The following is a 24,405-nucleotide window of genomic DNA, read 5'->3' as shown; positions in this document are numbered from 1 at the left end:
CGCCACCCTGCACCTGCCTGGCCCTGGCCCTGCACCTGGCCTTGTTGGGGACTCGGGGCTCTAGAAGGCCTGCAACTGCGACCTGACTCCTGTCACCTGGCTCAAGGTGGGACTGGCAAGAGGTCCTCCAGGACAGGAGACTGTGGGACAGCCACCTGCTGGAGCCAGGGACAGGGACACATGGCAGACGCTCCGTGGGACAGAGCCCGGGCCGCAAAAGGAACAAAGAGCATTCCCAGGAGCCCCTTGGCCTCTCTGGACCTAGGGAGCCGCCTACAGCTCCCAGCAAGGACCTCAGGCCCCCGGCTGGCAGAGTCCTTCTCAGGGAGATCTCTTTCGCCCCAGAGAGGCGGGGAGGAGAGGAGGCGCCAACCTCACATGGAGGATCTGTCGGTCTGGGGAGCCTGGAGGGCACCGAGCCCGGGCAGGCGCCCCTGGAGGAACTCAGGCTGGTGGCCACCTCCTCCAGCAGCCTGCCAGGATTGGCCCAGGCCGGCTCGGGGCTTTGCTGAGTCACTGGCAGTCAGCACCCCTCCGGCCCTTTCTCCTGTCTGGCTTGGGACCAGAGGCAGCTGCTGTCACCACAGGACATTGGGGACTGGGAGGAATCACGAAAATCCTGCTGCACTATCCAGGAAGATGTCCCCTGTGCACACTCAGGAATGAAAAAGAAGGTCCACAAAGAGTTGCCTGAGCCTGTTCTCAGAAAGCCGGCCCTGGTGGTGGCGACCACACCCCAGCTCCCAGGCCAGCTCTGGGCCTCTCAGCAACGCTGTCTCCTCCACCCACGTTGCTCCAGGGCCTCCCTGTTCCTCGACCTCCCTTCCGTCCCCCGTGGGGTCCTTGGCACACACTATTACAACGCGATCCCAAACCCCAAAGAAAACTCTGGGTCTTTGAAGCAAAGACAAAGATTTCTTCTGGCCAGGGCCGGGGAGCCAGAAGCAGACAGTTCTGAAGCCCGAGGCACTGAACGCGGCGGAGGGGCCACCTAAAAACAGAAAAGCCACAGAGAAGGGGGGCGGGGGAGGCAGGTACAGTCCCAAGACCCATTCCATAAAGTGCCACCAAGTTCTCAGAACAGGCACCTCCCGTGGCCACTCAGGAAGGGGGTTTAAAGCCCTGTGGTCAGGGCGCAGGCGGGTCAGGGGTCAGCTTCCACGGGAGTGGGCTCCGGCAGAGAGGGGCCAATGGTACGCAGGGCCGGACGTCCGCGCAGAATGGGACCAACATGATTTCACTTTCAAGTCAGCCATCGCCACACGACAGACAAGAATTTCAGCTGGGGCCAGTCAGAGACCCGGAGGAGGGTTTATTTAGAAGTAGAGGCTCACTCAAGGGAGAAAGGGGGGCATCTGCAGTGAGCTGGCTTGGGGGTTCCTGGCTCTTCTTTTAAAGGAAACCTGGAGAAAGGTGGGCATGGGAAGGTGGCAGGACCCCGAGATGAGTCCCGGTGGTCTGGTCAGTCTTGGGAGCCTCCATTACCTATCACGGGGTAGCCAGCACCTCGCCAGGGGATTCTCCCCTGCTCAGGGGGATAAGCCTCCTGAGAAATGAAAGTCTAGAATGATCAGTGAAGAGCAAAAGACCGTGAGTCAGAAAGAGTTTTAAAGATGGAGCCCTGATGGGTCCAGTCCACACAGGAGCCGGAGATGGACAACTAGAAAAATGGCTCCCGGGGTTCACTCAAGGGGGCACACCAAAGGCAGGGGCAAGGCTTCTCGGGCGGAGTCTTGCGTCCTGACATCTTGCAGTCAGCAGGTTGATTGGCATCTGGGCAGGTCACCCCATCTCCGGGGGGCTGGGCGTCTGGGTGGTTGTAGCAGGTCACCCCATCTCCGGGGCTGGGCGGGGCCAGCAGAGCCAAATGGGGCTCACTATGTGTGTGGGCGGTCAACCAGAGGAAATGTCCACTGCAGGTTTCCTGACTCCAGATTAACCTGTTCACTAGGCTGCGACGCGCAATATCATCCACACCCAGTCCCCGGGTGGCTCTCGACCATCGCCCGATCAGTACGCAGTGCTGGGAAGGCCCCTACACTACAGAGTCCTCAAGATTGTCACCTCCCTTTGCTTAATCTATTTCCTGGGGGTCATTGACAGTGTACAGGTAAATTTACAGATCTCCCAGGAGTTGGGGAGTATCAGGCCTGGAAGAGAAGCAGGCTTAGGAGCAACAGACCTAGAAAAGTACGCAGAACTTCGGAATTATTATTATTATCTGTACAGGGGATTGAACCCAGGAGTGCTTAACCCCTGAACCACATCCCCAGCCCTTTCTTTTATATTTTATATAGCAGGGTCTCACTAAGTTGCTGAGGCTGGCTTTGAACTCGCGATCCTCCTGCCTCAGCCTCCCAAGCAGCTGGGATTACAGGTGTGCGCCACAGGCAAGCCCTGGAGAGGCTCTGTCCACCCGCACACTTGCTCCAGAGTCTTCAGCTGTGGCTGGGAGGCATCGGCCCAGCCAGGAACCACCTCCTCGCAGTCTGCCCTCGAGGTGAGTCCTTGGGACAGCTCTTACCAGTGGACGGGAACCTGACCAGCGTGCACCACTTCCGGGCTAGGACGGTCCGAGTGCGGGTGACTGGCTGTCCTCCCTTCTCCTCCATGGCTGGATACACATGAGCACCACAGACGGGAAGAGCCGGTGTCCCGGAAACCTCATGGAAGAAAGCTGCCCACTGAGCAGCAACACACAGTAGGGACTTTACACCATCGAGAGCTAAACTTCTAGGCTGGGCACATAGCTCAGTTGGTAGAGGGCTGCCTCGCAGGCACAAGACCCTGGGTTCACTTCCAAGAACCTAAAAAAAAACAAAAACAAAAACCACCACTAAACATCTAGCTGCTCACAGTGGTGCACAGTGAGCTCAGCTCAGGACACTGAGGCAGGAGGACCTCAAGTTTGAGGCCAGCACAGGCCACTTAGCATGACCTTGTCTCAAAATAAAAAAAGGACTCGGGGGGCTGGGATTGTGGCTCAGTGGTGGAGCGCTTGCCTAGTATGCATGAGGCACTGGGTTCGATCCTCAGCACCACATAAATGTAAAATAAAGATATTGTGTCCACCTAAAACTTAAGAATAATTTTTTTTAAAGGACTGGGATATAATTCAATGGTAGAGTGCCCCTGGATTCGATCCACAAAAATAACTAACTGATTAACAAAATAAATAAACCTCTGCGGAAATAGACCTCTATGGTGTCTGAGCCGTTATATATTTGGGGGTTGCTTGTTATAGCAGCTAGCATCAGTCTGCTCCATTCAAACCACTTCCCCGATTCCCAGCTTCTCCGTATACAAAGTTTCTTAATGTGTAACTGCATTCACTGATCCTGCTTCCTCTCCTCCAGTCCTCAAGGAACCCAGGCCGGTGGGGATTTCACTCCTAGTCCACAGCAAACCCTCAAGCCATGGTCACTGGAGAAGTCCACGCTGCGGCTCCCCGGCCGGTCCTCATCTCCCCCACCCCCAGACTTGACCTTGTGGATGACCCGGTCAAACGCTCTCCATCCAGCTCCTGGAACCCGGGTGTCCTGGTTTTCCACACCACACTGGTTTTGCCGCCTACACACACACACACACACACACACACACCTCTCTCTCTCTCTCTCTCTCTCTCTCTCTCTGGCCCCGCCTCTCTTATTGACCTCTCAAAACCAGAGACTGGAAGGCTCAGCCTCAAACCACCCCTCCTGGCTATGAAAGGTCACTCCCAAAGTGGACTCATCCAGCCCTGTGACCTGAAATGCCTTTCATGCCCTAGTAACTCCCAGTCACTCCGTGACACCCCCGCCCGGATGGCTCACGCCATGCCAAGCTCACAGCATCCCAACCCAGCATTTCCTTCCCCGGGGCTAGTGCGGACCTGAGCCCCTTACCAATACTGCTGGCCTGCCTGACCCCACGGCTCCTGGGGGCCCCTCCCCCACACGGCTCCTTCCTTCATGGAAGCCAGGGGTCTTTTAATACATATATCAGAGCTGTAGGAGCTGTGGGTTCTGATCCTGCAGCTGGTCGCCCCCAACTCCTCCCACTCTCTCTGCTCACTGCACCCTGACCACACTGACTCCCTTACTACTCCTTGAGTGTCCAAGAACATTCGTACCCCAGGGCCTTTGCCCAGGCTCACCCTCCGCCTTGAGTGTTCTCCAGCTGAGTGTCTTGTCTCTCACCTACTCAGGTCTCTTCCGATATCACCCCCAGAGAGAGGTCTCCCCTGATGGCACTGCTTAAAGTAGCCCCCTAAACTCTTTTTTAAAAAATATTTTTAGTTGTGGATGGACACAATGCCTTCATTTTGTTTATTTAGTTTTATGTGGTGCTGGGGATCGACACCAGAGTCTCACACAGGCTAGGCAAGCGCTCTACCACCGAGCCCCAGCCCCAGCCTGCCCCCTTCACTCTTTACCCTTTATGTGGCCTAGTAGCTCTCCGTGGCATACTCACTACTTTTCGTGTATTTCTTGGCCAGCTTCCCCTCCCCCACGGGCAGGCCTTCCCACAGAGCATGAGAGGAAGGCAGGGAATGATCTCCTGGGTTCCCTGCTCTATCCCCAGGGCTCCCTGCAGAAGCTGGCACCTCGTCAACATGCTGTGAAATCTACTCTGTGAATGGGTCTCCATAGCAACCAGAAAAGCTCATTCCGAATCCTCTTGGAGAGTGAGGAAATGAGGGTGCCCATGAAACAAGAAGTGGAAATTAGGAAACAAGAACAGGCAGAACCAAAATAATGGTAGAGTCAGAATAGGAAGAACCAAATAGGGATTTTGAAATGAAAATTACAAATTCTGAAAATAAAACGTCCATGATTGGAGGAATAAAAATCTTAATAGGAGGTTTAAAAAGCAAAATGAATTCAACTAAAGAGCAAGTTGGGAAGCTGGATCCTGAAACTGAGTAGCCCCCACAAGGAGGATACTGGTTCCAATGGATCCTGGATTACATTGGGATTATGTAAGTCAAGCATTTGCTCATTAATTAATTTACTCATTTAATCCACGCTTGAGTGCTAACTATGTGCCAAGTGATGGGATGAGCAGTGAACAAAATAGCCATTATCTGCACCTTCAAGGAGCTTCCATTCAAATGGTAGGAAGCTAAACAGAAACAAATGAATGAGTAACGTGTACTGTGACCCATGGTGGTAAGTATAGCGGAGACAAAAGATGTAAGAAACGGAACTGGGGGTGCCAAGGATGGGGGCAGATGAAGTTTAGTCAGGGAGTTCAGAGAAGTCCATGCTGAGAAGAAGCCTTCCTAACACAGACTTGAAGGAATCCTCAGGATTCCACGGGAATCTCTGGGAGAAGAGGGGCCCAGGCAAGAGGAACAGCAGGTGCAAAGGCCCTGAGGCAGACATGCATGTGGCACAAAGTACAGCAAGGAGGTCGTGGGAGCTGATGTGTGGAGAGCAAGGACTAGAGATGAGCTTGGAGAGGCAATGGCTGGCCCAACGGCGTCACTGTAAAGATTGGCTTTTACTCTGAGAGAGGTGAGGAGGTGCGGCCATGTTTTGAGCACAACCGTGATGTGGCCTGACTGGAGTGAACCAGAACCCCTGTTCTTCAGGCGGAGAATATTCCATAAAGGCTCAAAGGTGCAAGCAAGGAGTCTATGGAGAGGCCACTGCACTGACCCAGGAGCTTCACCCCGACAGGCCAAGATGGTCGCCGTGGAGCGGGTGGCATTCCTGAACGCTTTTTCCTTTGTACCGCGGATTGAACCCAGGGGCGCTTAACCACTGAGTCACATCCCAGCCCTTTTTATATTTCATTTAGAGACAGGGTCTTGCTAGGTTGCCTAGGGCCTCGCTAAGTTGCTGAGGCTGGCTTTGAACTCGCGATCCTCCTGCCTCAGCCTCCCAAGCTGCTGGGATCCCAGGAGAGCGTCACTGCACCTGGCCCCCGGACAAGTTTTGAAGGTGAACTGACGGGATTCCCCTGTGACCCCCTGGTGTCGTCCTGAGCAGCTGGAAGGATGGAGCCTCTAAAAGCTGAGACAGGGAAGCTGCCAGGGAGGCACCTGTGGGGACCTCAGCCTCGGCCATGCCAAGGTGGCTGTGGACACCCTGAGCTCAGGGCATCGGGTGAACTCAGAAAGCCCCACTGTGACTCAGGAGAGGGTAGCGGCAGAGGGGATGCAGGCCTCAGTGATGGCAGCCCACAGGCTAGGAGGCATGGGGACACATGTGTCCCCGAGCCCACGCCGCTGGAGGCTCCAAGAACAGGGGAATCCCGGGGCCACCTGCTCTTGGGCCAACCCATGGCCACAGCCACCCTGTGAGGCAGGCAGGGGCCCTGGGGGGTGGCACGCAGCCACGGGCGCAGAGCCCGGGTTCCCTGAGGCAGAGGGAGGCCAGCCCTGCCGATCCCCTGCGCCTGCGCCTCCCTCAGGGCCGGGTTAAACTTTGTCTGGGATGATTGCTAAACCCTCTGCCCTAAGCGGCCCCTGGTCACACTTTAATTCCAGCGTGGGTGGCTTCCGTCTCCAAGTCCCACTTTCCAAAGTCAGCTTTTTCCAGAGGCCCAGGGCAGCAGTGTCCCTGGGACATGTGGGTGGCCTCAGGGTCACAGCATGTGGCTCCAAGGCTCGGTGGGAGCCACCCCAAGTGACAGCCAGTGAGCGGATGCCAAGGAGCCCCAGGCCCAGCTCTGCAAAGCCGGTGGCCCCTGACATGCTCCCGGCTGCCCGGCTGGGGACGCTGGAGTGGTCACTGCTGTGGGAAGCGCAGGCCTGTGGCTCGTGGCCCTGGGCCCTGGACCAGCTTCTGTGAAGCGGGCGCCTCCCTGGGCCCCCTGGGCCGGCGCCATGGCATTTCCGGAACTCCTAGACCAAGTAGGTGGCACGGGCAGGTTCCAGATTCTCCAGCTGATGGCCCTGGTGGTCCCCGTCGTCCTGCTCACCATGCAGAACATGGCAGAGAACTTCTCGGCCGCCGTGCCCAGCCACCGCTGCTGGGTGCCCCTCCTGGACAACGGCACCAGCCAGGCCGGCGTCACAGGGGCCCTGAGTCCCCAGGCCCTCCTGGCTGTCTCCGTCCCACGGGGCCCCAACCAGCAGCCACACCAGTGTCTCCGCTTCCGCCAGCCGCAGTGGCAGCTCCTGGACCCCAACACCACGGCCACCAACTGGAGCGAGGCCGCCACAGAGCCGTGTGTGGACGGCTGGGTCTATGACCGCAGCAGCTTCACCTCCACCACCGTGACCACGGTAAGGGGCCACACCTGGCTCCTGGGGGTCAAAGCCACAGATCAGTAGTTGGACTCAAAACGGTCCAGTCCTAGGAAGGGCCACCTCCCCAGGCCTCCCTTGCTCCGGGGTCAGCTCTCAGCCGGGCCTCTGCCACACGGACGGGGACCTCCCAATGGGTCTGCTGACACTTGGCTGTCAGTCATGGGGCGCTTAGTGACCATTTGCTGGGTTCCTCCAGGACAAAGCACACAGGGCAAGCCCAGGTGCCTTCTCATAAGGGACATGAGACAAATCTGGGCCAGTGGAGAGGGGCAGCTGGTCCCAGCAAGCAGGAAGGGGCGTTTCTGTGAAGAAGCGGAGGAGTGTGGCCTCTGGACAGGGCAGGGGCAATAGGGAGCCACTGAGGGCTTGGTGGGGTGGCAGTGCACTCCTCAGGAAACCAAGCCACACTGTGGTGCCCTGGCAGAACCCGGGGGCCCTGCTCCACGCCCCCAGAGGGGGCCCCCTCCGTAGGAGCCACCCACTAGCTCCCCGGCCCCCGCCCCCCTGGGCTCACCCCTCCCCCGCTCTCCCACCAGTGGGACCTGGTGTGTGACTCTCAGTTCCTGAAGCCCGTGTCCCAGTCCATCTATCTGGCGGGGGTCCTGGTGGGAGCTGCGGTGTGTGGCCACGCCGCGGACAGGTGAGCCCCCCGGTCCTGGTGGGTCCCTTTTCCATGTCACCAGAGCAAGTCTGGTCGCTCCTCGGGCCACAGGGTCACTCGCCTTGCTCTGGGGCTGTAGAGTGTCATTGTGGCTCGTCACTCTGCGCGTGGCCACACCAGCCTTGGGTGCCTGGAGGGCCTCTGGTGACGGGCAGCCCTTCCCCACTGAGCACGCCTTCCGCTGACCTCCAGCGCTCCCTGACGCTCCCGAGGTCTGACCAAGGGCAGCTTCCCGGGCTCGGTGGGCACAGGGTGGGCTCCACAGGTCCAGATCCCGGTGACCCCGCCACACGCCCTGGATCCGCCACCCTGGTGTGTGTGCCGCAGGTTCGGGCGCAAGAGGGTGCTGACGTGGAACTACCTGCAGACTGCCGTGTCGGGGACGGTGGCTGCCTTCGCCCCCACCTTCCCCCTGTACTGCCTGTTCCGCTTCCTGGTGGCCTTCGCCGTGGCGGGCATCATGATGAACTCGGGCAGTCTCCGTAGGTCCCCCAACCTGGGGCCGTGCAGGGTAGGCTGTGACGGGCCTCCGGCTGACCCACGCCGTCTCCCGCAGTGATGGAGTGGACATCGGCCCGGGCCCGCCCCTTGGTGATGACCTTGAACTCCGTGGGCTTCAGCTTTGGCCAGATGCTGATGGCCGCGTTGGCCTATGGTGTGCGTGACTGGTCGCTGCTGCAGCTGGCCATCTCCGTGCCCTTCATCCTCAGCTTTGTGTACTCATGGTGGGTGCCGCACCCTCTCCCCTCCTGGAAGAGACCCTGCCCGCTCTTGAGGAGCCCAGTGTAGGAGACTCTCCGTTCCCTGGGGACAGAAGGCTGTCAGGGAGGGAGGCCAGGGTCACTTGGGCTGGAGGGAGCCTGCACACCACAAGCCTGTGACGCAAACTCACTCCAACCCGGGGTTCGCTCGCCCAGGATTACGTCCCGAGGCCTCCAGGAGCCCCCATACTCACTGTCTGTGGCCTAGGTGTTGCTACTTGGCCACCCCAAAGCACACAGTGGGTACGGCCCAGGGCCTCCCCCTCGAGGGTCTCAGCCAGCATCTCCAACCCCTCCAAGTGCTGCAGACCTCAAACTGCGCCCCACCCCAGCTTCAGCGTCAGCTCCAGGTGCCTGTGACACCTCCCTACCAACACCTGCTCTCCCCACGTTGGGGGCAGTCCCCCACCTGATGCTGGAGTCCAAAGGCCCCCAACACCTCTCCCTTCCTCCCTGTGCCCGAGTCTGACAAGCCACTGGGGCTCGTCGACCGTAGTCTGTACCCCCAGCCCCCTTCTGTCCCCTGTTCTGCAAATCCCAGACAAGCTCAGGACCCTGGTGGGTGTGAGGCAGGTGGCTCCCCACAGGACAGCTCACCTGGCTAAGGGACCTGGGCCTGCAGGAGGCTCCGTGGGGAGTGGTGGGCAGGCAACACATCGCAGGCCGGGGCAGGCGGCCGTGGGCGCAGCCAGACGTGAGGGGTCCAGAGGGGGTGACGGGGGCTGGCCAACGGGTGACATCACAGACCTGCTCCTGGCCTGCGCCTGGGGAGGAAGGTGAGACTTTGGCAGCAAGAAGGATGAACAGGGGGCTGCGTGACACCAGGGGCGCTGGAGCAGGAGACCCACTCTGTGGACTCGCAGCCCCTGGGGCCTGGGTGCAGCCCAGCCTGGCTCCTGAAGGAGGTGGGGGAGGGCTGTGGGGCAGGAGGAGGTGGGAAGGAACAAGGGTCACCCACCGGCAGCAGCTGGTCCAGGGACAGAGGGTGGGCCCCAACCCCAGCCCAGGGAGGAGGGAGGCGGAGGGCCACCTGCTGAACCCTGCTGTCCCCTGCAGCATGGACCCGACAGCTCTGAGCCTGAGGCTGTGGTGCCAGGGAGGCCCCTTCCAGCTGAGAGACAGGGGACAGAGAGGAGGAGGGGGAGGGGCAGGCAGTGACCCCCACACACCCCTGCACTCCAGGTGGCTGCCTGAATCCGCAAGATGGCTCCTCATCACGGGCAAGCTGGACTGGGGCCTGCAGGAGCTGCAGAGAGTGGCCGCCATCAACGGCAAGAGGGCGGCAGGGGACACACTGACCATGGAGGTGAGGACCTGGGCCTCAGTGCCTCTCCCTGCCCCAGCCAGGAGGCCAAGCATGGGCCAGCTCCCGGTGAGGGTATCCGGGAGGAAGGGCTGCAGGTGTCCCAGCACCGACACCTCTGCCCACCCCCCCCGGTCGTGCTCTCAGCCTTGCAGGAGGAGGTGAGCAGGGGCCAGGACCCCGTCAGCCTGGGCACCCTGTTCTGCACACCCGGGCTGCGCCTCCGGACCTGGGTCTCCCTGATGATCTGGTAGGTGCCTTGGACCCCCCCCACCAGGCCGGCCTCAGCTGCTGGCTGCCAGGGGAGCCCGGAGTCAGGGCTTGAGCCGGCAAGTGGCCAAGGGCCCTGCGGGCTCTCCTGTCTGGCCACTGGCCTGAGAGTGCCCCCAGGAGGCGTGGCAACCCGTCACCTGCCCCTCTGTAGTCAGGCTCCCGGCAGGACGCGCCCGGCTCACCTGCCCACGGCCCCCAGGTTCGCCTTTGCCTTCACCTTCTACGGCCTGGCCCTGAACCTGCAGGCCCTGGGCAGCGACATCTTCCTGCTCCAGCTGCTCATCGGGGCCGTGGACCTCCCGGCCAAGATGGGCACACTGCTGCTGCTGAGCCGCCTGGGCCGCCGCCCGCTGCAGGCCGGCTCCCTGGTGCCCCACGGTGAGCAGGCACAGCCCGGCTGACCCCCCAGGGAGGCAGGACCACGGGGCCAGAGCCAGGAACAGGGGTCCTCGGCCCCTTCCTCCGAGGGCCAGGACCAGAGCGGCAGCGCCCCGAGGAGGCTGCTGGGGCGCGAGGGCCTGGCTGGGCCGGAGCAGCGGAAGCAGCAGCAGAGTCCAGGGGACGGGATGGGACAAATGAGGACTCAGGGATGAGTTTCAGCAGGAAAGAACTAGGCCTGCCGCCCATCCTGCTAACCCGTCTGTGTCCACAGAGATGGGGGCCCTGCGCTCAGCCCTGGCCGTGCTGGGGCTGGGGGCGCTAGGGGCCAGCTTCACCTGCGTGAGCATCTTCCTTAGTGAACTCTTCCCCACGGTGCTCAGGTGAGGCCCCGGAGAGGGTGCCCTAGGCTGGGAGGGAGGTGGGGTGGCCGCCACAGACCCAGATGCTCCTGCCACGTGACTCCCTTCCATGTGGTCTCGGGCTGTCCAGGCAAGTCCTGGCCCAGCCTGAGTCCCTGGGCCACGTGGGGCTGGGCTGGGGCAGAAGGTCAAAGCTGCCTGCGGATACGGGGGCCGCTCACAGGAGCATCTGCGCGGCAGGATGACAGCGGTGGGCCTGGGCCAGATGGCCGCCCGTGGGGGAGCCATCCTGGGACCCCTGGTCTTGCTGCTGGGCATCTATGCCCCCTCACTGCCCCTGCTGGTTCACGGGACCGTGCCATTGTTGAGTGGCCTGGCTGCACTCCTGCTGCCCGAAACCCAGAACTTGCCGCTGCCCGACACCATCCATGATATACAGAACCAGTGAGTGGCCCAGCCCTGGGACGCCCTCCCTTTCTTCTTTCCCTTCTTCCAGAGAACCCCAGAACGGGCTGGCCTGGGCACTCACCCTCCTCACTGAACAGAGAAGTAGAGACCCAGGGAGATAGAGGGTTGGCCCAGAGTCACACAGCTTTGGGAGAGTGGAGGCAGCCAGGGCTGGGTCTGCCCCTGACTGTAAGGCTTTAGCCTCTGCCCTGCATTTCACCACAGGAGGTGTAAATGGCCCAGCTGTCCCCAGGCCACCCCAAGAGAGGCCACGGGGGAGGGGGGGTGTGGCCTTGTCAGGGGGATATCCAGAGGTGTGCTGAGGTCCTCACAAGTCCGGACTCCGTCGGCAAAGCCCTCTGATGGCTGCCCTCCCGCCCCCAGTGAGGTGCTCGAGTGACACACCCCTCTGCCTCCTTCCCGAACAGGGCACTAAAGAAAGCAAGACACAGCCCTCCGAGGTGTGTGGTCCTCAAGGCCACCCAGCTCTAGCTCCTGGGACGCCTGCAATGGACCATCAGAGGAGGCTTCTCGTGTCCTCCAGAGGTGGCAGAAGAGAGCAAGGCCTCCATTTCCAGAGCACAGAGGAGCCCCTCCCACACAGAAGGAGCAAAGGGCAGCTGGGTTGGCAGGAGGCCCTCCACCTGTCCTATCACGGGGCCTCCCTCTGGCTGCACAGACGAGAGGCCAGGGCCAGCGACACCCTGATGCTCGCCACCCCTCTTGTCCACCTGCCCCAGGGGTCAAAGGTGACCATCATCTCCCCTGATTTGGGGCAAGCAATGGAGTCCGAGCTCCTCGGCTTCACCCTGATGCCCTTGGCAGCCTGGCCTGGCCCACCCAGCCCCTCCCCATGCCTCACCACACTCCAGCCACACGCCGGGCTTTGTGCTCTGCGGCAGCCCCACCTTCACACCTTCACACCTTCAGAAATCCTCTTGGCCTCCCAGGCCCAGGACAGGGCCCTCCTTCCGGGGGCACAGCACTAGCCAACAGTGCTAGTGACACCCTGGCCCAAGGTCACATCCACACATCCAGCTCCTCCCACCAACCAACAGATGAGCTCAGGTGGTCCCACCCAGAGCTGGTCAGGGGGACAGTGGTATGTGGGATTGAATAAAGAATGAAAAAAGGAACAAATGAACGGCTGCCCTCCTGACTCCTGTGATGAGCCCCCAGGGTCTACCTGCCTGGGGGAGGGGGCAGGAGAGGTCTGGGGGCTCCTCGCCGGTCTGCCGGGCCCAGGCACTGCTGTGTCCAGCCCTTGCCATGGGTCGTGCTGGGCCTCTCGGCTCCATCTCCTTTCATCATCTTCTGAACTCCGTGAGGAAAAGCTGCCCCATTTTACAGATGGAATTACTGAGGCAGGTAGGAATCGGTTGCCCATGCCATACGGACAGGAGGAGGCAGAGCAGGACTCAGCCCCGGTCTGTAGGTCTCCAAGCCCAACTGTGGCCCTAGTGACCTTGACTCACTATCTGGGCCTGCAGAGACACTTCTCGAGGGCAGCAGCAGGACCTCATCATCCCTGCCAGGACCACCTGGACCCCACAGGGTCCTCTGGCTCCACAGGTGTGTGGCTGCAGGCAGAGGTCATGCGCTGCCCAGCATGATCCCCACCAGACAGGACCCCCAGCTACACCACCAGGGGACGTGCTGAGATCGTCTCTGAGTCCACCTGTGCCTGTGTGACCAGTCCTAACATCTGTGTGCACAAGCACGCACACACACACACACACACACCTCTATGCACACACACATGTGCACACACAGAAAGGTCAATGGGAAAACGAAGCAGCCTCTGGCCGCCGGGAGATGGAATCCGGCCTGGCCTGGTCTTGACTGTGACCCCTGGGCATCTGAGGCTCATGCCCTTTGGCCATCCTCCCTTGACTACCCCACAGTGAAGATCCCCAGGGCAAAAGCGCAGAAGTAGGGGTCCCTCCACACAGCTGGCGGGCCGGCCTGGCTTCATCTTTTGTCCGCCCGCTGAGAGCCAGCGCCTTTCTTAGGCTTGCTCAGCGTTCTTGGGGCCCTAGGGTGCCCATAAATTTCTGGGAGGCAGAACCCAGTGAGGAGGTGGCTCCCCCTCTCCCCAGTATGTCCCTCCTGCTCACCCCTCAGGTCAGAGCTGTCCCTCCATCCACAGAGTGCCACACTCCTGATCTTTCCAGATGATCACAGCTGCCAGGACCCGGGGTCCTCCCTTTACTAACTCAACAGGACTGTAGCTGGAGACCCAGGGCCCTGCCACTCTGGGGAGCCAGCAGCAGCACTGGCCAAGTGGGTGTCCTGCCCAGGAGGAGGCCTACACCCCCTGGGGGCTGCCCACCCAATGGCAGGCCTCCACTTGGGACATACCCTCTTTTTAAAGCTCAACCCGGGGGCTCCTGACCTCCAAATCCACTAGGGCACCCCACAGAGCAGGACAAGGGAACTGAATATGGGAAAGGGGTCCCCGATCACCCCAGCGTCTCATCTCATGGCAGCAGGGGCTTCACGCAGCAGGGACTGAGGAAAGGACTGAGGACCCCCTTTATCCATTCTCCTGGCCCCAACCAGACCTGAAGCTCCCCCAGGAAGCCTCGTGGAGGGCAGGGCTGGGCATGGGCTCCATACCCACCTCCAGGAAAGGGGCTTCCTCCCAAACCACTGGCACTAGGGTCCTCCCTGGGGGCATGGGTGGCTGGGTAGGTCTTCCAGGTCAAAGGGCATCAGCCAGACTTCCCCAGGAGCCTCTTCCGCAAGCCCCTGTCCTTGGTACCCACAAGGTGGCATCTCCTGATACATCCCTGCAAGGATCCCTCCGAGGAGCCAAGCTGTGTGGCTTTTCTGCCCCCAGATGTTGTTTGGGCCTCTCCTGGGGTCCCTGCCAGGCAAGCCAGGTCCCAAGGAGCGCAGTTAAGGCTCAAGTGCCACAGTCACCATCTGATGCACAGGACAAAGACACTGAGACTTGGGTGACTGTCCTATGAGTTGAAGGTCAAGTCTAATGAGTTGAATCTTTCCTTAGTGACAGGAGCTCTTCAGCTTCTTACGCAGAAAGGGAAAGACAGTCCCCAGTCACATGGCAACCAGCAGGACTAGGGCCATCCTTTCCTGGACTACCCCCTACCTCATCAGGGCCATTCTAAAAATTCCTGGAATAGGAATATTCCTTCCCTTCTCATTACCAAGGAACTCTTGCCGGCCTGACTGATTTATTTTTTATTAGCGCCGACAAGGACAGCAGAACCTAAGAGAGCCTTGCCCCTGAGCAGGGCACAGCGGCACAGAGCCTCAGGGGTGAGCCGTGGCCAGCAGAGGGACAGGATGTCCTGGCAGGACTGCCCACATCAGGGCCACCCCCAGACTCCCTGACCTCAGCATGTGACCTCAGGCTACAGGTGGGGGGGGGGAATCGGGGCTGCAGGCTCACCCCAAGGCGGCTGGTTCAGGAGGGCAAGGAGAGGCAAGGCCTTGGAAATCCACACCTGGGGGTGGGCGGGGACCCCTCCCTTGATAGAACTTTGGATGAGGACTCTCAAAAGGTCTGGGGGGGCATCAAGCTGGGGAAGGTCCTAAGGCAAGCTCCCCTCCAGGATGAAGGGGGAGATGACAGTGGGCAAGCTGGGCTTCTGAAGCCAGTTGGAGCCCCTTGGGCAGCATCTGCCACCCCGTCAGGGACATTCCCCTGCCCAGTAGGCTCCTGCGGGTACCCAGGTGCCCAGGCCTAAAGCTGGCCAGACTTTTGGACTGGAAATGCCTGGAGTCTGAGCTGGCCCCCAGCCAGGGCCGCCTGCTGCAGATCGGCAGTGATGGACGACATCGAGCCAAGCGCCCAGGAAGCAGAGCCAGGACAGGGACAAGAGCTACCGCGCAGAAGGCGCAGAAGGAGCCAACTGAGGGAGGAGCCCTGAGTGGCAGAAGCATGGCTGAGTCACATCTCGTGTGTCAAGTGGTGTGACCACCGCCACCGCCGCCCCCAGGATCCAGGCCCACTCACTCTCCCCTCCTGGACGCCACACATGTGGGTCCTACGTGGAATCCGAGTCTCCTGCGTCTGTTTCTTGCCCCTGAGAGGCTTAACATAGACCCATCCCTACCGTGGCCTTGCTTCATGGTCTCCGTGAAGGATGCTCTCCCTGACTGCAGGAGGCTCTGCTTCCGCCTCTCCCTCCAGGGGCTGCCAAGGGTCAGGCAGGTCTGTCCCTTACCAGGTCAGGCCCCTTGTACAGCCCCAGGGGTCTTGGCAACATTAAGCCTCTGGGGATTTGTCTCTGGGGCCACATGATGCCTCTGGGCAGCAGGGGCTGGGAAGACTGAGAAGGCAGGTCTAGGGAACCTTGGACACAGACCAGCATCTTCACAAGCCCAAGGGCTGAGTCCGGCCTGCAGTCCCACCCACAGGGGCTCAGGCACCAGACACAGACAAGTGGCACCAGGACCCCAAAGTTGTGCTCAGTTCAAAAGTGCAGGTGACTTACCAGCTCTCACGTGCCCCCACTTGGGCCCCTACCCCAGCCCAAAGCCAGGCCCAGGGTCCTAACAGCACCACCAGGAACAAACGGCACAGGACTGTTGGAATTTGGAAAGTTTTTGTTTTCTTTTTCCCACACATTTCCGGGGTTGGGGTGTTTCCAAGACTCAGACACATTTGTTAACAAAGAGAAAAAAACCGGGGGAGCAGGGAGCCCGTGGGCCGAGAGGTGACCCAGCAGTCCACAGATGCCACCTCGCTCCCTCCCTTCCCTGCGCCCCGCCCAGTGGGTGCCACAGGCTGCTGCCCTTGGTATGGAGTATTTGTCTTTAATATATATCTGCTTTTGCCTGGCCCTCCCCCCGCCCACCCCCACCCCTGCTCCTCGCAGCTTCCCCGTCAATGTCAATGCACGTTGCCCATCGCCGGCGGCACACACACCACTGGCCTGCAGCCAGGCCTCAGCCCCTCCCCTGGGCGGCCCCAGGCGGGTGCCTCTCCGGGTGAGGTGAGTTGGGACACTCGGGGACAACCCCACTGCCCCGCCCCTCCGCACCCACCCGCCGGGCCGCTGGGGGGCCACCCTCCCGCTCTTCTCCCACCGACTCTGGGAACCCAAAGGGAGGAAAGGGAGAAACCAGATACGCACACACAAAAAAAGGAGAAGTGGGAAAGGAGGGTGGGGACGGAGAGACACAGCAAGCCTGGGATGGGGACGACCGGAGGGCTTGGGAAGGGGAGGAAGGCAGGAGGGACGGAGGGAGGGAGGAAAGTCGAGGGAAATGAACAACGTGTAGTGGACACTTTACAAAACCCCAGCCTTCCTTCCCGCCCAACCCCACCAAAATAAAACTACCCCCCTTAAAAAAATAAATCAACCCAGGGCTGTGAGCACGTGCCCTGCCTGGCGGCGCGGAGCCGAGAGGGACAGACAGCCCCGGGGCTGACAGTGCCTTGCGCCGCGGACAGAGGAGGAAGGGGACGAGCACGGGGTTATTCCTTTTCTTTTTTGCGTTTCCTCTTTGAGAGAGAAGCCTGAGGCAGCCGGGAGAGGGTCCCCAGGCCCCGGCGGGGAGAGGCCGCACCCTCCTCCCGGGCCTCCCGGGAGGGGCAGCTGGCAGTGGGGCGCGGTGCCGGGCGCTCAGACGTAATACTCCTTGTCTTTGTTCTTCTTGGCCTTGCTGGGCGTCTTGGGGGCGGCCGGGGCCTTCTCCTTCACCACCGCCCCGTTGCTCTGGGCCGAGTTACTGATGTAGTTCCGGCTCTGGTCCACCTGGTAGGAGCCCTCGTCGCGGTTGCGGTACTTGTACATGGCGTAGAGGAGGATGAGGATGCAGAGCGCCGCCGCCGCCACGATGCCCACCACCATGCCCGTGGTGCTGCTGGACTCCCGGATCACCTCCACCGCGCCCGGCGGGCCCCGCTCCCCAGGCCCCGTGGGGTTGGCTGTGGGCAGATGAGGGAAGCCGGGGGCTGAGGTCCCGCCGGGGCGCAGGGGCGGGGGCCTCCGCGGCTCGAAGGACGTGGGGGCCCCGGGCCCCAGGGGCGGGTTCTCCAGCAAGGGCTGCAGCGGGTCTCGGTGGTTCATTTTGCCCGCCGGCAGGTTAGGGGCCGGGACGGAGGGGGCGAACAGCACCCCAGGGGCGCCCGTGGCCCCGTCTGTCCTGAGGTTGGGCCGGGGAGCGGGTTTGCGGGGCGACAGGAGGGTGGTGCGGTCCGTGACCAGGGGAAAGGTGGTGTAAAAGTCCTCGTCGTCCGTGGGCGGGAGGCTGGAGTCAAAGACCTCCCCCGAGGCGAAGCCCGAGGCCTCGATGGGCTCCTCGCAGTCGCTGTCGTCGCGCTCCGCCTGGCACGGGCCCCCGGGGGGCGGGCGGCGCGCGGCGGGCGGGGGCAGGGTGTCTTGGGTGGCGCCCACGCCCGTGAGGAAGGGGTAGAAGGTGGGGGGCGGGGGTACGAAGGGGGACCGGGTGGCCACGGGAGGGGGGTCTAAGGAGTCCTCCGTGATAATGGGCAAAATTAACTCTCCTCCTAGAACAAGAGAGAGAAGAGAGAAGGCAGGGCGTCAGCGCGGGCCGGGTCGCGGGCGGCCGGCACAGAGAGAGAAACAACAGCCTCACACCCAAATCGGTTCCAATTGGCTTTGGCGGAGACTAGAGCGGGCCGGGCCCGCCCGCCAGCCGGCCGGAGCACTGCGCGTTAAGCGGGCAGCGGCTCGGATGCCCTGGGCACCCCACGCACGGGCTCTGTGACTCTCTGGGTTTTGGTATTTTGTTTGTCTTAAGAAACCAAAAGGAACAGAAAGGAAAGGAAATCGAAAAGAAACGGAAAAAAAAAACAAAAATAAAAACAACTCTACTGGTTTAAGGCTTTAAAAACAGATACAACAGCAGCATTTAAACAAACCTAACGACAATATCTTTTAGGGTTTTTTTTTTCTAGATTTTTCTCTTTTTTTTTTTTTTGCTTTTGTTTTTAAAAAAGAAGATAGCATACCACGGAATTCAGGCAACTTACATCAACAAATAGGCCGTGTGATTTTAGCATGAAGAAAAAAATTACAAACAGAGCTGTGTAAGCGGGTTCTCCCGGAAAAAAAATAAGAAAAAACAACTTTTCCGTACAACGTTTCCTGTCTACCTGCTCGGTCTCCCTCCCTCGCTCTTCTCTCCCTGGACATCTCGCTTCCTCCTCAACACTGTCTCCTCCCTCACCTGTGCCCTCTCCCCCTCCGCTGAACACAAAGCTGAACTCCGCACGGTGCGGGCTGAGCACCTGGTGTCGGCTGGCGGGGGAGGGGTCAGTGGGAAGCGGGGGCAAGACAGGCCGCGGGCCGGAGGTAGGAACTGCTGCGTGGGGGAGAGGTCCTGGGAGGGGATGGCCACGGGAAGGGGCTTTGAGGGCTGACTGTGGGTGGGCGGTGGGGAAGGAGACTTTGAAAGGCGAGGATGAGGCCCAGCGGAAGAATGGGCAAGGAGGGGTCAGAAGCAGGTCACGCTGGGAGGGGTGGGGGCAAGCCAGGAGCCAGCAGGGAGTGGGGACATGTCACGTGAGTCCTGAGCTAAGCCTAACTCCCCATCTTTCTCTCTCCACCCTCCACCTCTGACCCCCACTGACTTCCCCCCCTCCCTCCACCCCAGAACCCCCATGAGCCGCCAGGACCTGGCCAGAGCTTGACTGCCTCTGACCCTCTTATTATTGTTAAAACAATAATAAAACAACGGAAAGAAGAAGAAAGCAAAAAAAGAAAAGAAAATACATACACAGCCATCTGGGAAGGGTGCACTTGCTAAAACAGGGCCCAGGGGGAACTAGTGGGAAGGGCACAGTTGGGGGGGTGGGGAGCCTCCTTCTTTCTAGTCTCTCAACTGGAGCCCCCTGGGCAAAATCCGCAATTCCCATCAGCCCTCAAAAGTGAGAACTACAACCCCATTAGCCCTTGGAGGGGTATTCCCATCAACCCTGGGTCAACAACTACAACTCCCATCAGCCTCCTGGGCCTCCTCTCAAAGCATAGCCACCCACTGGCCTGGGTTAGGAGGGACCTAGAGCAGGGCTCTCAATAGCTGGGACGAGAGCGCTGGCATCGGGTTGTTTCGCTTGCAGGGGCCTCTCCTGGGGCTGCAGGTTCCATCTCTGGCTCTTCCTCCAGCACACTCTAAGCGCCACCCACACCTGAGCAAGATCTCCCGGCCTCTGCACCCTCCCGGGTAAGCACGGCCTGGTCCTGCCCCACTGCAACTCCGTCTCCACCCACCCCCAGCCTACGGACCGCGCTGCGACTCACACACCTCTGCTGACCCCTCCCATCACCGCTCCAGCAATCTCACAGCTGTCTTGGCCACACAGGCCAGTCCTAGCCAAGACCTTGCCATTGACAGAAAAACTTGCCCAGCTCCCCAGGCTGCTCTTCCCACCAGGAAGACTCCAAGCTTCCCCTGGTCAGGGGCTCCCCTGAACCCCAAATTTTGAAGCCCCAGGGCTCCTGGCCCTCCATGGGCTCATCCCCAATAGAAAGAAAGCTAAGCCCAAAGCAGAGCAGCATGATGGGATTGTCCAATTCCAGCTTACAATGGATGTGGATGTGGAAGCCCGGGATGTGCCCAGTCCCTTCTGTGGTTCTCAGAGGCCAGGGAAGCCCAAATCCTCATCCCCCTGGAGACTGCCAGGGCTGCTCAACTCCTCCTCCTCCAGACACCTGTTCTGTCACTGAATTCTTATGTGACTGGGCAAGTTTCTTCCACCCACTGGGCCAGTTTCCTATCTACCAAAGGTGGGTTTGGGGCTCCAGGTCCAGAATGAGGCCAAGGCCTCGCTCTAAGGGTCCTCCAGCCTTTAGATCAAAAGAATGTGTCCTTCCATCCCCAGCTGAGCCTCACTCACCAAAGGATGGGCTAGCACCCTGGTCCCTGGTCCCCCTGGTTGCAGGAGTGCAGACAGCCCCTCATGTGGTGGCATCCTGGGCCCAAACATGCCAGACTCCCTTTCCCTGCATAGATCTTGAGCCTGTCTGGGGTCCTCCCTGCAGCTCAAGCCACCTGTCTCCCTGACCTTTGCCTTATATGCAAAGCACATTCCCCTACTGATAGCTCAGTCATCTGAGTCCAGCCCAACACCTGGTCCAGGCACAGTCCAGAGGATGCTCCTGCTTCTGGTGCCCCATCCCTGCTCCATCCTGGAAGCACAAGTTTGGACTCACTGCCAGGCGAGGTCCAAAGGCCCAAGCCTCATCTATCAATCTCCCTAGCACCCAGCAGAGGGCCTGGCATAGAGCTGGGGTAGTTATGATTTTCTAGGGAAAGAATATTCTTCAGGTATTTCCTGAGCCAGACCAGTGAAGCAGGTGGGTAGCAGAGCTCTGCACACCCTCCTGCCTCCACCATCTTGGGCAGCAGGCCCTCCTGAGAGCTCAGCCTGGCAGACCCCCCACTGCATGGGCCCAGTCCCACCCTCTGCCAGTCTCAACTTCAACTTTCTTTTAATGGTGCTGGAGATTGAACCCAGGTGCTCTACCACTGAGCCACATCCCAGCCTTTTTATTTTTTTACTTTAAGACAGGTCTCACTAAGTTGCTGAATGTCTTGCTAAATTGCTGAGACCAGACTCAAACTTGTGATCCTCCTGCCTCAGCCTCCTGGAGTTGCTGGGATTACCGTGCCCAACTGCCAGCCTCACCTTCTGTCTTAGATTGGGACACCTGTTAATCCTGGGAACTCCAGGTCAAGGTTTGCCCTAAGCGGACTTATGACCTTCCATCAGTTGGCCAGAGCTAGAACCCCAGCAAAGTACCAGGTCCAAGGCACAGGAAGGCCATGCTGGTGACATGCCCCACCCTAGAGTGATGATTAGGGTACAGACTTGGACTCTCTACCAGCCTGCAACCCCCACTGAGGCGAGGGTATGTGGGAGCTTCAGGCTTTGGACCACAGACAAGCTCTGCTGGGCCTAAGCCCCCACAGCCATTTGCCCCAACTTTCTAATCCTCAGGACACTCAGGCTTCCAAGTGCCCCTCCCCTAGGCCAGAGCTCTCCTAGGCTTCTCAGTCCTGTTTCTGTGGTTCCAGCTACTCTGGGGTTTCCTGGACCTTCTCTGCCCAAGCTTTGGCAGCACATCTCCCAAGACATCCTGCCACCCCATGTCCCCGCACGGCCGTGACTTTCCCTCAGTGTCCCACCCTACTCCGTCTCCAGTAGGCCATGGAGAACCCTCTCTCACCCCCAGCTGGGCTCTGGGTGCTCAGCCCTCCTGGTCTTCCTGGGGTCATGCGCGGACCTACCAGGAAGGATGAGGTGAGCCCACCCTTGGTGAGGACCCCTCAGACATGCGTCACAGGGCAGAGTCCCACTGCAGCCCCTCCAGACGACTGCCGAGGGAGGGGCAGAGACTCTCAATACTTGGTGGGGTCAGCTCTGTATCAAGGGTGCGTCCTGGGAGGCCCTTTGGAGCCATCGGAGTCCACTGAGAACCCCAGGCAGCCCCCGCCAGCCCCCAAGCTTTCGTGCAGCTGCAGCATTTGGAAACCACAGGTGCCCATTTATCCCAGATGCTGCCCACCCACTCTGCTTCTCTGCATTCTAAGAAAACAGAATTTCAGTGCATGTTAGGTCCATTTGCTAGAGAATTCCATCCTGACCCAGGACATCACCAGCCATTCCTGAGCACTTTCTCCCTCTCCACTCTCCTCTCTCCGGGGAAGCAGGCCCAGCAAGCTGGGCTCTATTTTTAGGGCACAGAAGTCCCCTGATTAGAAATTTACACCAAACCCCATTCCCACGGGTGCAAGATGTGCCCTCCCCAATGAGGGAGCCCAGAACTGAAGCTAAAAGTGTCCAAGACTAAACTGTCATCTGGCAAAGTGCAGCCACCAGCGCGGGTGTGGGGTGGGGTGTGGGGGCCTGCCCAGGCCTCCCACCTACAGGGCATTTCATGTGGATTAGGGAAAAAGGCAGCCCCACTATGCGGAATCAGCCTTTCTCCTCCATGCAGACACACCCTGCTCCAGGCCCAGGAGACGCAGCTGGGCAGCAGAGCACTGGCTAGATTCCAGTCCTTACTCACCTGTGTGCGCAGAGAACCACCCATGCCACTGTGGACAGGGCCCTGGAGAACAGTGCTCCCCACCATGAAACGCCAGCATGGTGAAGGCAGAGGTCGGGTAGGTCTCGGAGTCAGAGATGGGCTACATCCTGGGGGTGCACATGCCCATGAGCTCGCCCTCAGAGGCCAGAACCTCGATGGAGCAGACAGTGGGTTTGTCTGTACAGACAAGTGTGCATAAGTGGGTATTTGGCCCTGGCATGTATCTGCTGGCCTCTGAGCCTGGCTCTGGGCTCCACGTGCACATGGGAACGTGGGACTGCACCTCTCGGAGCATACACGCAACACCAAGGCTCCTCACCAAACTCATTTCCTCCTTCTCCTGAGCAGCTGGACTACGAGTCCCAGTATCCCTTGCAACTGGGCATGGCCACAGGGCTGAGCAGTGAGTCCTGCCAATAAGGGGCCCCTAGGAACCTCCCTGGGGTACCATCTTCCACACTTTATCCCCAGTGACCTTGGCAACCACATATTGAAAATGGAGGATCTACAGATGGAAGGAGGGTGGATTCCGAAAGCACCCTGGGGGCAGAGCTGCTTGCCCATAAGGAGCATCTAGGTAGGATGCACCTGAATGAGAGACTGCTCCTGAGTCACCCACTGAGATTCAGGGTTCATCTGTTACAGAAACAAATGTTCCCTTGACAAAACCCTGTGGCACTCAGGTGACAATCCAATGAAAGAGACATGAAAGTTGGAAAGATGAAGACCTATAAACGCGGTGGCAAGTGTTGGGTGCAAAGCACTGCTTGGGAACCAGAGAGGGCAGCCACACACCTGAAGCTCTGGCCCTGAGGGACAGAGCAGGAGAAGGCTGGGGGACGGTGCCAGCACTTAACTTTCTGCTTTTAGCAACATGTTACAAAAAGGAGGCAAACTTGGGCAAGAGCTGGTGGTGTGCAGGTGGGTCCTGCAATTGTCAGGAAAGCCACAGCTTCCAAGCCACAGCTTCCAAGCCCCAACCGCAAGAGAGAAGCCTGAAGCAGGCTGGAGGGACAACGGGCCAGTTGTGTCCCATCTGAATGAGGGACTCAGCCCTTCTCAGGATCAGAGTTAAAGTGCAGCCTCCCTCCTGCTGTTCATGTGGACCTTGTGGATCTGAGATGTGCGCTGACATCCGGGCTATGTGACGAGGGGCGCAGGGGCAGAGCACAGGGAAGCCTTGGCTGGAGAACTGCACCGAGGAAACTCTGGAGTGTGCTGCGACTGGCTCAGCCGTGAAATCACCCTGTGCCCCAGAGGAGTGGGCTGTGAGTGCTCTCGCATGCCCAAGGGGGACGTTTCTCCCAACACCCCCTCCTTGGAGGATGAGGGTGGGAAGGACCTCCAGGGAGGCAGAAACAGGGTCCAACCAAGGAGGCAGGGCTTGCTAGAGAAGCCCCCGGTGCAGCCTGCAGCCTGCCTACAGGAGGTCCTCCGAGCTCCCAGCACACGGGGGCCTGTGTGAACCTGGGGCTGGTTCCCATGCTGGGAACCAGGGGCTGCTGCGTGGCCCCCAGCCTTCCCTTTCTTGTATGGGGGATGTAATGTGGTTGTATTCTAGGCGCCTCTCGGGCAGGGCAGTGGAGGCAGTGAGGTGAATTGTCCTTCAGTTCATGGTCTCCAGGCTGCGTACAGGTATCCCCTTCAGGGGAGGCAGGCCTGGCATGGAGCGGGCCGCCTTCTCCCAGACATCCTTGCTCTGAGGCAAATGCCCTCCCTGGGTGAGACTTCTGGTTGTCTCCCTTGAGGAAAGGTGGGTGTATTCTGAGATGGGAGAAGAGTGAAACAGATCCTTGGTGACCCTAAAGGCCAGACTGTGGTACATAACTCACTAGCTGTACCCAAATCTGTCTGTGCTTCTTCCTGGAGGCACAGCAAGACCACACTCCTAGCCTTCCTGGAAGCTAGGCTGCGGCCCCGGGAGTGCACTGACAGCCAGCAGAA

The 24,405-nt window shown here is 59.9% G+C and overlaps 2 protein-coding genes across 14 annotated transcripts in view; one reads left to right on the top strand and one right to left on the bottom strand.

The window, feature by feature from the left end:
• Positions 1-6,814: 6,814 nt before the first annotated feature.
• Positions 6,815-11,917, top strand: Slc22a12 (solute carrier family 22 member 12). The gene is made up of 10 exons (XM_071616908.1): positions 6,815-7,216; positions 7,777-7,880; positions 8,229-8,383; positions 8,458-8,626; positions 9,845-9,968; positions 10,073-10,215; positions 10,438-10,616; positions 10,891-10,999; positions 11,219-11,422; positions 11,854-11,917. Exons 1-10 carry the CDS (start codon positions 6,815-6,817, stop codon positions 11,915-11,917), a joined length of 1,653 nt encoding a protein of 550 aa, XP_071473009.1.
• Positions 11,918-16,261: 4,344 nt separating this feature from the next.
• The window catches only part of Nrxn2 (neurexin 2), a 96,125-nt gene continuing 87,981 nt past the window's right edge, over positions 16,262-24,405 (bottom strand). For all 13 annotated transcript variants that reach the window (XM_027944038.3, XM_027944043.2, XM_027944040.3 and 10 more), the window contains one exon: positions 16,262-17,912. In XM_027944038.3, coding sequence (XP_027799839.1) covers positions 17,026-17,912 — 887 coding nt within the window. In that variant the 3' untranslated portion in view covers positions 16,262-17,025. The remainder of the gene's footprint in view (positions 17,913-24,405) is intronic.

Source organism: Marmota flaviventris, chromosome 9 (genome assembly GCF_047511675.1).
Source record: "Marmota flaviventris isolate mMarFla1 chromosome 9, mMarFla1.hap1, whole genome shotgun sequence".
Taxonomy (NCBI): Eukaryota; Metazoa; Chordata; class Mammalia; order Rodentia; family Sciuridae; genus Marmota; species Marmota flaviventris.
This window is presented reverse-complemented; position numbering and strand designations above follow the sequence as displayed.